This window comes from Schistocerca cancellata, chromosome 2 (genome assembly GCF_023864275.1).
Source record: "Schistocerca cancellata isolate TAMUIC-IGC-003103 chromosome 2, iqSchCanc2.1, whole genome shotgun sequence".
Classification (NCBI taxonomy): Eukaryota; Metazoa; Arthropoda; class Insecta; order Orthoptera; family Acrididae; genus Schistocerca; species Schistocerca cancellata.
The window spans coordinates 536,685,476-536,698,898 of NC_064627.1; the positions used below are offsets into that span (position 1 = coordinate 536,685,476).

The 13,423-nt window shown below is 43.0% G+C and overlaps 1 protein-coding gene across 1 annotated transcript in view; it reads right to left on the reverse strand.

Annotated features, from left to right (window-relative positions):
* Positions 1 to 267: 267 nt before the first annotated feature.
* LOC126162085 (putative inorganic phosphate cotransporter) overlaps positions 268 to 13,423 on the reverse strand; it is a 217,424-nt gene continuing 204,268 nt past the window's right edge. Inside the window, exon 11 of the mRNA XM_049918359.1 lies at positions 268 to 3,333. Coding sequence (XP_049774316.1) covers positions 3,130 to 3,333 — 204 coding nt within the window. The 3' untranslated portion in view covers positions 268 to 3,129. The remainder of the gene's footprint in view (positions 3,334 to 13,423) is intronic.

Sequence of the window (13,423 nt, forward strand, 5' to 3'; positions counted from 1 at the left end):
TAAGAATTCAGAGAAAAGAAATAGCATTGCACTCGATTTTCCTGTGTGATCAAACATTTGTTTTATAACGAGCTCTGCACTTATTATGCTCCTCGATTCTTATCCAGAAGCAGTACACGGCTTTCAGTAGAAAGAACATTGTCCTGGGCCTAGAGACTCTCCATGAATTGTAAGTAAACATATATCTCAAGATGTACCCACAGTAACTAAATGAACATACAATGTAATAACAAGTATTTGTGAGGAAAGACAATTTTTATCTGTACTTTCTGTATTCAAATACATCCATGTTTGCATTTATTAATCATCAATAAATTAAGGTATACCTTTCTCAGTACTGTTTTTACTTAATAAGGAACTCCATGTTTCCACTATTCAAGAAGTAAGACAGTGTTCACATTAACTTCTTATGTTGTCATCTCTTCTCTCTAGGTTAGCAGAAATGGAACTGAGTTCTCATTAGCACATTTTACATACACTATTCGGTGAATTATTAGAAAAACTATCTACAGCCAGTTGATTTAAAATGTGAAAAGTTTCAAAATATTTGCATTTTGAGTATGTATGATTCATCAAATCAAGATTTTTAGCACTTGAAAATTAACGAAACGCTTTTCACAGAATGTAGTGGATTACACTTTTAGCAAATCTCTCATTATAATAGATAAAATACACTGTGTGACAGGTTAACTACAACTTCTGTAGAACAGAAGCCTGACTGCAGTTCAAAGTTTAGGAGGACATGAAAGGCAAGTACAGGTTGAGAATGATGTGCGACATGGATGTAATATGTTCTGCACTTTACTCAGTCTGTACACAGAGCAAACAGTAAATGAATCAAATAAGAAATGCGATATGTGAACTGATTTTCAGAGAAAAAGCTTTAATGTTTGTTGAGGGCATTCTAATTCTGCCGGTTATGGAAAAAGATTTGGATAGTCAAACATTGATGAAAGTAAGACAAGGTTAATGAAATGTAGTCGAATTAAATCATGTAATCCTGACAGAACTAGACTGAGAAGCAAGACGCTGAAAGCAATAGGCAGGTTCTGCTATTTAGACAGAAAATATCTGAGAATGACAGAAGTAAAGAGTGTATAAAATGCAAACTGGAAATAGCAAGGAAACAATTTTTGAAAAAGAGAAATATGTTAAAACTGAATATCAATTTAAGTTTTAAGTCTTCTCTCAAAGTATTTGTTTTTTAAGTCTAGCCTAATACAGAAGTGAAACATGCACAATAAACCATACAACAACAAGAGAATAGGTTCTGAAATCTTTTAGTACAAACGAATGCTTAAGATTAGATGGGTAAATAGAATAACTTATAAAGAGATACTGATCGGAATCAGAGTGAAAAGATTTTTGTTGGAGTCAGGGGAAGTGGGAGAAGGAAGGTTAAAAACTGCAGTGGGAGACCAAGGCATGAAAAGAGTAAAAAGGTTCAGCTGGATGTAGGGGCAGAGATAAAGAGACTTGTGTGGGATGAAGTAGTGTGGATACTGTTTGAAACCAGTCTTCAGGCTGATGACCACAACAACATTGGTGCAGATGCACTGGAGTACTGGATTGAAGATCAACAGGAAATGATAAGATGGTTGCTATCAAGTCTATAGGAAATGTAAGACAATTTTACAAGTTGTTTAGAAGATTTGTATTTGGAATGATAAGTGGTTTATTTATAAGTTATTTGCATTTCCCCAACTAGGGAGCCAGGCAGTTGCCAAGTTGTCACTCTTCAATAGTTGCTTTATAAATTTACAACTTTAATCTAAGAGACTGAAGAAGGTAAAATAGCTGAGTTTTATGAGAAGATCATCGTGATATGATGTGCATTTTCTGCTTTGTGAGTGTGGTATGATGGGGTTTTATGGTAAGTATGGGTGAGGACTGAGATGTGGGAAGTATTGGAGTGGGTATTATAAGAAAAATGATGTTGGACTTGTGTATGGGAAGGATGTGATTGGTCAGGTGTAGGTGTTATGATACGAATGGGACACTAGCAGGGCAAGAAAAGGGAAAGATATAGCCTTTTTTTGGAATGGGAAGGATAGGTTATGATTGGAAGAAAGGCTATATTGAAGAGATGAGTTCAAGGCTTGGGAGGGAAATTGACAGAAATTATGTTGGGAAAGAACATGGAACGTTTGGAAACGAAGGGATGGTGAAATGTCATGACAGACATGCGGCAGGAGGCTAGTGTCCTCAGGGATAGGGGAGACTATGGGGTACTGGGACTTATGGAAGATTTAGGAGAGCCGAAGGTGTTCTTAGTGTTTGAGGAGGTGTGAGTATTTGGTGAGCTGGTACAGCATACAAGTGGGAGAAGGGAGTCAGATCCGCCAAGCAACATGGAGCGCATATCATTCCAGGATTACGTGCAAATAATAAAACTGGCAGAAACAGAAGTCCTAGTTACATAATGGTCATGGGGTTTAGTATCCATGTCAACCTGATTACTAGTTTCAGGAGTTTAACCTACTGTGGGCTTTCTTTGAGATTTTTAGTAGGTCAGGGTCCAGGTTAGTTTTTGAATGAATGTTTGTGCAAGAAATATTACTGTTCTGTTTTGTTGGGACAGGCAGTGGTGATATGGATTGTCAGACTAATGGGTGATTTTTCCTATAATTATTGCCTGGGTTTTTGCAAGATTGATGGAAAGGTCTCACCGGTTACTCTACGAGGTGAAGTTGTTGGGATGGAGTTGGAGCGTCCATTGAGGTGAATGAAAGGTAGGATGAGCTGCGGAGACGGCAGTTTCTACAGGATTTCGAAGCATGTACACAAGAGGGAGTTCTTTTGGGTCGTTGACCGAGTATAAGAGATAAAGGAGCGGTGATAGAACGGATCCTTTGGGCACACCTGCAGTTTGATGGATAGTTCGGGAACAGTGTCATTGATTGTCATACAGGATGATAAGTTAGTTAGGAAGACTGCAATAGGCTGGATGTAATTTACTGGAAATGTGTACCGGTGGATTTAAACAGTAGACCAAAATGTTAGACACAGATGTGGTCTTCTTAAAGACTACCAAGATTATATGTACTGACTATGGAAGGTCCCCTATTATGAAACGCTCGTAGAGAGTACAGTGGTATGTAGGGGTGTTTCCTGACAGTAAGTGGCAGCCTAGGTGCACCCCTTGTGGTCGTTGTCCTCCTGGAGGGGCTGTTTCTCGGCTGCGACGCCTTCCCCTGCACCTGCGCCTGGCTGCCCACAGGGTGGGTCCCAGGGCTGCCGCTGCGTCGTTGAGAAGAGTACATACATCAGACCAGGGAACGACACCAGCGCCGCCACCACCAGGAACACCACTCGCCACTGCGCCGGTGTTTGCTGCGCAAAGGGATGCACTCAGTCACATGTCTACTGACAGCCATGGCGCCAGCTCCATCACACGAGACCGGTACGTACAAAATACACACACCAGTCAAGTACACATTACTATCGTAAACAACAGCGAAGTTCAAGTACTATATACACTACTGGCCATTAAAATTGCTACACCACGAAGATGACGTGCTACAGACGCGAAATTTAACCGACAGGAAGAAGATGCTGTGATATGCAAATGATTAGCTTTTTAGAGGATTCACACAACCTACAACGTGCTGACATGAGGAATGTTTCCAACCGATTTCTCATACACGAACAGCAGTTGACAGGCGTTGCCTGGTGAAACGTTGTTGTGATACCTCGTGTAGGGAGGAGAAATGCGTACCATCGCGTTTCCGATTTTGATAAAGGTCGGGTTGTAGCCTATCGCAATTGCGGTTTATCGTATCGCGACATTACTGCTCGGATGGTCGAGATCCAATGACTGTTAGCAGAATATGGAATCGGTGGATTCAGGAGGGTAATACGAAGCACCATGCTGGATCCCAACGGCCTCGTATCACAAGCAGTCGAGATGACAGGCATCTTATCCGCATGGCTGTAACGAATCGTGCAGCCACGTCTCGATCCCTGAGTCAACAAATGGGGACGTTTGCAAGACAACAACCATCTGCACGAACAGTTCGACGGCGTTTGCAGCAGCATGGACTATAAGCTCGGAGACCGTGGATGCGGTTACCCTTGACGCTGTATCACAGACAGGAGCGCCTGCGATGGTGTACTCAACGACGAACCTGGGTGCACGAACGGCAAAACGTCATTTTTTTCGGATGAATCCAGGTTCTGTTTACAGCATCATGATGGTCGCATCCGTGTTTGGCGACATCGCAGTGAACGCACATTGGAAGCATGTATTCGTCATCGCCATACTGGCGTATCACCCGGCGTGATGGTATGGGGTGCCATTGGTTACACGTCTCGGTCACCTCTTGTTCACATTTACGGCACTTTGAACAGTGGACGTTCATTTCAGATGTGTTACGACCCGTGCATCTACCCTTCACTCGATCCCTGCGAAACCCTACATTTCAGCAGGATAATGGACGACCGCATGTTGCAGGTCCTGTACGGGCCTTTCTGGATACAGAAAATGTTCGACTGCTGCCCTGGCCAGCACATTCTCCAGGTCTCTCAAATTAAAAATGTCTGGTCAATGGAGGCCGAGCAACTGGCTCGTCACAATACGTAAGTCACTACTCTTGATTAACTGTGGTATCGTGTTGAAGCTGCATGGGCAGCTGTACCTGTACACGCCATCCAAGCTCTGTTTGACTCAGTGCCCAGGGGTATCAAGGCCGTTATTACGGCCAGATGTGGTTGTTTTGGGTACTGATTTCTCAGGACCTATGCACCCAAATTGCGTGAAAACGTAATCACATGTCATTTCTAGTATAATATATTTGTCCAATGAATACCCGTTTATCATCTGCGTTTCTTCTTGGTGTAGCAATTTTAATGGCCAGTAGTGTAGTTTCTGCTCAGAAACGGGCCATGTCAACTCCAAGGGGCTATTCCAAGAACGGAACTGCGCTGCTGCTATAGTTGCAGATTCGAATCCTGCCTCGGGCATGGATGTGTGTGATGTCCTTAGGTTAGTAAGGTTTAAGTAGTTCTACGTCTAGGGGACTGATGACCTCAGATGTTATGTCCCATAGTTCTTAGAGTCATTATTCCAAGGAATACTGTACAACACAATGTGGAAAAGATTATGTGTCTGTGGTACGCCACTTCAATCTGCTTCCTGTGGTCAACGACTGGTACCTCTCAACAATTTTCCCTCTCAACAATAAATTTCCCTTCATTACCAAATTAACTGTTCATCTCCATAACTGAGTGGTCAGCACTGCAGAATGCCATGTGAGGTGTCACGGTTCGATTCCGGCTGCGTCGGAGATTTTCTTCGCTTAGGGGCTGTGTATTGTGATTGTCCATCAACATTTCAGCCTATCAACATGCTAGTCGCTGAAGTGGTGTCAGCTAAAAAGAATTGCCCCAGGCGACCAGTCTACCCTTACAAGAGGCCGCAGTCACACGTACATTTCATTTCACCAAATTAACTAATCCTTGATACACAGGCTGTGTCAGATCAACCTGTCCCTCAGTAGTTATTCGATCTCCTACTCGATACTAAACATTCTTGTGTAATACTACACATTAAAAACTTCTAACCTCTTTTCGTCCATACCTCTTAGTGCCCACCTTTCACTTCCTCCCTAGATGAATCTGAATATATCAAATAATGTATATGTGGTGGCTGTCCGTTCGGACATGTCAAAAAAGAACAGACACACCACATGTAATTAAGGTCATGATGGTAAATGATTTCTTCAGTGCAGATGCACACAAAAGCCGAATTCTTGCAGAAATCGGCAAAATGCCGCGAGTTGTGAGGTTCATGAGCAAGGACACTATATCAGTAGTGTGTGTTATAAATTGACAATTTGGATCTGATAGGAGGCGTGCTAGGGTAGTCCATGCTGGTGTGGTGACCACTGTGTCCACGTCCAGATGGTGCAGTAATCAGGGCATTTTCCCACCAAGCAGGGGACCTACGGTCGAATATCGATCTGCCACAAAGTTTCAACTTGCACTACTGATCTAATTCAATGCTTACTGGCAGCTAATGTCCTTAATTTCTTTGTATCTTTTGTATAAGCTACTAGACATAGTTCACGTTCAACATACGAAAATTGGAATAAGTTGTGCTATATTTCAAAACTGGCGAGAAGAAGGATTTGAGCGTTCACGATGAAGCAACCAAAAAGGGCTTAAGAGACAAAAGGGTTCCCCAATCTTTATACTCTCATGAGAAATTGAATTACCTACTATCACCCCCCCCCCCCCCAATTATCGTCTGACGACGGTAGCAACGTGTCCTAACATGGATTCAACGAATACCGAATATGCTGAACAGTCTTCCTGATGAATGTGACCTCAATTGTCACCCGCATCTCATGGTACGAGGTCATGTGGTGTGTGGTACCACAGCAGCACCCTCAAATTCGTGGTATTCTCTCTCTCTCCCCCAGAGAGCAATATGGAGTTGGCAATTATTCGCACACCACCAATGGCTTTGAGAGCTTGTAACCCCAGATGCCACCGTGAACATAGCCCTCATCGAATAACATGGGCAACACCTCCGTCACAGTTATGCTCTGCGGCTCAGAGTCAGTACTTAGTTTTCTGTGAAGAAGTACCTTCTTGCCATACTAGTTGTCGCATCCTCGCTGCAGACATGCTATCCTTTGGAATCCACTTTGAGTGTTTGTTTATAACCACAGGCGTCCACTAATGGGCACTTGCCTCCTCCTGGAATCAGAGGTACCTGTGGTAGTACTCGAAGACATGCTCACAGCTGCGAACCACCTGCATCTCTTCATGCTTAATGTCTTCCCTGACGACGATCTCATCTTTCAGCAGTATAATTGTCTGTGCCTCGGAACCAGGACAGTGCTACAGTGGTTTGAGGAGCATTGTAGTGAACTCACTTTGATGTTTCGGCGAGCAAACTCATATGGAACCCATCTCGGTTTCTATTGGGCGCCATCAACGCGTACGCATATCAGCGGCCGACACCCATTCCCATTTCCAGTTCCCACAAGGACATATCCTCCAACTTCCTAACCTATTGCACATCTTAATAACATCAGTATTTTAGCTGTTATTGGTACACTAGCAACGTCTGTGACAACTTGTGGAGAATTTGATATAGCAGAAAGATTGTAGTAGACTGAAGAATATGGACATGTCCTCCTGTATATGAGTTCACCCACTATCATCTATGGACCCGAATATGTCAGTAAGAAAGAGAAAAGACCAGTTTTGCCTTCGAAGAGAGGGAAAAGAAGTGCGGCATTTCGAGATCGAAATTTTACTGTCTCCAGGATTTGGCACTTCCCCTGATCTCTGCTTGTTGCAAGACCCTGAAACTTGCTGTCACAGAGCTACGAATTCTGCAGCCAAGCTGGAAAGACTGTATATTAATAGTTGAATCCCAAACTGTTAAGATTCGATTGTACCTGCGAAACTCAGGGTGGATGTGAGAGGTTTTCCACACATCTAGTCGATTACTGGGCATAGGTGACCTTCGCACAAACAAGCCAAAACACGTTCGTTCTACTTTAATTATGTCAGTCAACTTTCAAGTAACAGATTGTTACACGTACATTACGACCACTGCCCACCGCAACGTTGGACGCCGACTGGTGGCGTTGCAGGCACGTAAGGCAGTAACAGAAATATGTAAGCGGAGCAGACACGGACGGGGGATCACCCAAGCGAAGATAAGGGCTGCAAATGGGGAAATTAATTGAGACAAGCGGCTTAGAAAATTGACAGATCATTATTAAGCGGGGCCTGTGAACAAGTGTATCGAAAACGGCGAAGCTGTTCGAATGTTCATGGGCTACTGTCGTGAGCATCTACAAAAAGAGGTAGGAGGACAGTGACCTCTAGGCGCTAAACGGTTGGACGTTCACGACTTCACACAGAACGTGGGGTTCAGAGGCTTATCTGTTCTGTAAAGCAGGATAGATGGTGATCTGTGGTATCTTTGCCGAAGGAGTACAATGCTGGTGCATGCACAAGTGTTTCGGAGCACACCATTCGTCGTATAATGTTGAACAGGGAGCTCTGCAGTAGATCTCCCCTACGTGTTCACATGTTAACGCAATGACTGTAGTGACCACGGGACCACCGGGATTCGACCATCGATTAGCGGAAAAGTGTCGGCTTTTCGTGTGCATCACATTTTTGTTACACTAGGTCGATGGCTGTCTCCACAAACGCCGTCATCGACGTGAGAGGCGGCTCGAAATGTGCAGCGCGGCAGGTGGGAGCAGTATTATCCTATGGGAGACATTCTCCTACGCTTGTATGGGACACATGGTAGTAATCGAAGACATGCTGACACCTGCCAACCACATGCATCCCTTCAGGCTTGAGGTCTTCCCTGACGGCGATGTCATCTTTCGGCAGTATAAATGTCCTTGTCTCGGAGCGAGAACAGTGCAACAGTGGTTTCAGTAGCATTATAGTGAACTTATGTTGATGTCTGGGCAATCAAATTCGCCTGATGCAAATCCTGTAAAACCCATCTGGGTCGCTATCGGGCACCATCACCGCGCACACAAATCAGTGGCCCGTTATTTACGCGAATTACATGACCCGTGCATAGACATGCTACATACCTCCACAAACCTATCAACGAACTGTCGGATCCCTGATACTCACAATCAATTATGCATTTCGTTCCAAAGCCGGACAAACAAGCTGTTACGTAGTTAATCATAACGTTTTGGCTCATCAAGTGTAAAATTACAGGGTCAGTCACCAACACGATCAGATGTGGAGGTTTGTGGGTGAAGTGTTACAAATAGCATCAAAAGTGAAAGATTTTTAAATCTGATCAATTTTTCCCACTTCAACGAGTATTAATCAATGAAGTTTTTACTGGTTACTTTTGTCGACATCCTTCAGGAAGTTTTCAACAATTCTGATTTTTCGTGTTCCTGATTTTTAACTTTTAATGTCAACCTAACATTATTATATGACTGAAATTTTTTGTGAAAATTTTGTAGTTTTCTTTTCTAGTTCATTCGATGCTATGAATTTAATTATATGACGAATCAGTCTCAATCATAAACTCAAAGAGTTGACAGCCATATTTGTATTAATAATATAAAAACATATGCTTTATATATGCTAGTTAACTGCTGTCGGGATTGGCTAGCACTTTGACGGATCACCGTCCGGGTCTGCCGAGTGCTGTTGCCCTTCTGAGGCCAACTACGGAGCTACTTGAGTGAAAAGTAGCGGCACCGGTCACGAATACTGACAACGACCAGGAGAGCGGAGTGCTGACCACATCTGGTAACGCCTAAGGGCTGAGGATGACACGGCGGCCGGTCGGTACAGTTCAGCCTTCAAGTCCTGTTAGGACGGTATTTGTCTGTTTACAGAAGCGAATGCTTTTTGGGCTGCAAAGTAATCCACATGCAACGAATATTTAGTGGCTTCAGATGCAATACGTTTTGTGTAGTTTGTGTCAGATCTAATGGCGTGACACTTTCTCAAGCTCCAAGAGGGGTAATATTCTAAAATTACCAATTTTCATGTTTATGTAAACCCCTCTTGGATAAATTTCTCCGGATGCCCTCGCTTGTGACCCTGTTACTCTAACTTTTGCCAAGGACTGGTCTCTCTTGGAACGCTCCTACACCAGTTTTTCCTTTAGCCTACGACAGCGTCGCTGTAGGCTTTACGTTTTTTGTGTCTGTATTCGATTTCCTGCAGCTTCTACAGTGCTACTGTAATAAACTTGTGTTAGTGCAAACTACGTCTGCTATTTCCCGTGTGGAATTACAGGCCTTCATTATGCTTGTAACTGCAAAGATAAAACTACAGTGTAAAAGTATTTCACAAGCTGATCACAACGTAACGTAGTTCCACTAGACCTAATGCACGCATTACACTTCCCAGAACTGTGAAAACGATTTACAGTAACATAGCTAACAGATTTTTACTACAGAGGAAAGTGTCTTTATTTGTTTACTGCCTTCTGTAGATCGTTCGTAATAACAAAGAGATCGCGGTAGAAGAGATGTGTTTCACAGTAGCGAAGAAAATCTAGTGTTCGTAGCTGTTAAGGTTACATTTTAGAGCTCATATTTACTGGACTTTTTCCTGGTTTTGGTCCATAGTTCTACTTCTCAGTATATGGAATACTTTTTTACACCTTGTCTATGTACAAGCATCAGCTATTTTACAAAACTTCCACCCAATCTTACGAAATAACGACGCATTCTGTAAGTAAAGAAATCAGCTCTGTCAAGTTATTGCTTCTGCCTTAGGGAGATGTTATTAGAAAGTAAGACACGTTCGGATTGGAGAAAAATTGAGAAAGAAATTTCTCTTGTCTTTTCCAAAGGACTTTTCTCGACATTTGTCTTAAAGTACTTAAGGAAACCGTAGAAAACTATGTAAATCTGTTTTGCGGTCAGTGTTTTCAGTGCTTGTCCTTTTGAACATGGGTCCAGTGTCATACCTGGGCCACACTGCGTCTGCTATTAGAAGACGCTAATGTAACATCTTTGGCCTCCAGAGGTACTTTGAGATGGGACAGACGTATGAAAGCTATTGTTTACACCGCTTATGGCGCTAACGGAATAGCAAAGACGATATAGATGAACTGATCAGAAAGACATTCTACATACCAAGATACTGTAACTAGATATTTAAGCTCGGATTTAAAACGTTTGTAATTTAACTCGTAATGATTTGTGAATTTGGTTTATAATACCTGATTCGGATTGCAGGGTTGTTTGAAGAAGAAGGAGGAATCATAATCTCGAAAAGTATCATGATCTGTCGCATCCGCTCCAGGATGCCAGAAATGGCGCACCCATTAGGTGCTGCACTAATTCTACAAGGGTTTTTCATCGAAACTACGACAGATACAGAAAGCTTATAACGCAGTGAAATACAACAAGATATCAACTACAGACTGTCATTTTTTCTCTGTAAGTACTAGGGAGCCTAGGTAACGTTAGTACTTTCCGAGACTCGAATAAGGGAAAATCATCAGGTCTCCTTGCCTTGATAGAGAAGGGGGCAACGTCTGTACAGATATTGTACAAACGGCCAGCGTGGCAGGGACCGAATATCCACACAAAAAGGAGACCCGTTCGGTTCAAATGCAAACAACCTCTTCAAGTGTGGGTGATAAGGAGGAAACTTGGGCATTCTCATGACCAAGGAACATGAAACCATTCCTACAGGTGGATGAACCTACTATGGTCAACGGCATAGGACGCGGAAGGCGCCAAGTTGTAGGCCCTAGTGGTGTTCCTTTTCAGACTGGACGAAACTAGAGTGGAGAGCCGCCAGTCTATAGCTTCCGTAAGACAGGAGATAGAACAGAAAAGTGTAATTTTTCCCACAGGGTCACCGCCATTCGCTACACAATTTTGACAATGATGAAAAAGTGCCGGCATGCCGTGCCCGTAAAAACCGGAACCAGCTCAGGCTACCCTCTGCCTTAAAGGCTTGATAATGTCACGTCATCGAATATGTTGGCCTCGGAGTCCATCTTTCATGGGCCCAAAGAGACGTAAATCTGAAAGTGCTAAATCAGGATTGTACGGTAGATATTGAAGGGCACTCGAGACGAATTTGGCAGTGAGTTCCATGGGCTTAAAACTGTTGTAGCACCTGCCGTTATCGTGTTACTAGTGGAAGTTTCTCTTCTGCTTTGGCATGACTCTCGAATTCAATCTAGTGAGTGTTGTCTTGTAGCGTACTGAAATGACAGATGCTCGGGATCCAAGATATCCTAAAGAACCATACCCTTCTGGTTCCGGAGGGTTGTACACATCACTTTGCCTGCAGATGGCAAACTTCTTTGTTCTAGAATTCGCATCTCAAGTCCAAGGACTGTTTTTTGGATTCTGGCTCATACTGTTGACACCGAGTCTCGTCTCCGGAGTTAGAAAATCAGTTAGAAAATCGACGCTTTCAGTCTCATATTGATCGAATCAATTTTTTTGTTATCATGTGTAATAATTTGCAGGATTCATCTTTCACACACGTTGCAATAACGAAAGCTGCATAACACCTTATAAATAATTGCTATTAAAAACAGTCTTGATCACGATTTATTTAACAAGGTGACCGGTTTCGACCACTACTGTGGTCATCTTCAGACCATTGAGTAGGAACCTCTTTCTGTTGGAGACAAACCGTGATCAAGACTGTTTTTAATAGTAATTATTTATAAGACATTGATCACTGCTGTTCCCGTAATGCATTCAAAAGTAATGCATAACACCTTGTCTAAGGCATTGCAGACAACATTCATTTGTGGTTCAAATGGCTCTGAGCACTATGGGACATAACATCTGAGGTCATCAGTCCCCTACACTACTTAAACCTAACCAACCTACGGACATCACACACATCCATGCCCGAGGCAGGATTTGAACCTGCGACCGTAGCGGTCGCTCGGTTCCAGACTGAAGCGCCTAGAACCGCTCGGCCACACCGGCCGGCATTCAGTTGTGTACACAAGTTCTTGGACGTAATCTGCCGATCGTCACGGATGGGTTGCTTGAGACACTGTTCATTATGAGAGATTGCCGGTGAGAGGTGTCGACCATGGAGTGGATTTCCGTTGGCACAATTTCTTCAGCAGTGAGGAATCCAACAATCTAGCGACTCATCTCTGTTTTATATGCTCTCCGATGTCAGACGCCCCACACACACACACACACACACAAACTCTAAGTTAAGTTTTCTGTAAAGTTAGTTATAGTTTTTATGCAAAAGATGAAACAAGATAAAAATATTTTAAAGATTTCTGTTTGAATACATACGATAACAGAGGGGTCAGGTATACCTTTACTCAGCTTACAACATTTAACGTTTACAGAGAAAGCTTTCATTGCACACAATACACGATAGTTCAAACATTCATGAAACAGGATGGGCATCAGGAACGTGCAATTTTATTGCATGATAGTCTCGGGATTCATGACCAACAGGTACGCCCCAGTGAAAATGTTAACCTTATTACAGACTTCTGTATTCAGATCACCGAGTCCTCGAAAATACTGTACCGAAACTATGGCCGTTGACTCGTCTTCCAACAACCTGACGGCTAAGTGGTGGTAAGCATCTTAGGCCGCAACAGACCGTCGCAGGGTAGCCTAGCTACTGGACGCTGAATGAGTGGTAAACTTAAGACCGCGGCAGACATTAAGGAAATAACGTGTTTCCATAAATACCACTTGAAGTACGGCTTTAATACTGAATAGTTTAGATGTACAAGCGTCAGCTATTTTACAACACTGTAAAACAAAACGTTAACCTTACCTGAGAGTTAATTAGCCTTCGGCAGAACGCTTTTTGACCATGCTTTTATCTGCTTTTGGAAAAACTGGTTTGGCACGTCGGCAACTTAAGTACTACAACTACAAGGCCAGTAATGAAAAAGACAGTTAAATGAGTTGTAACGCAGAAGTATGCAACCTGA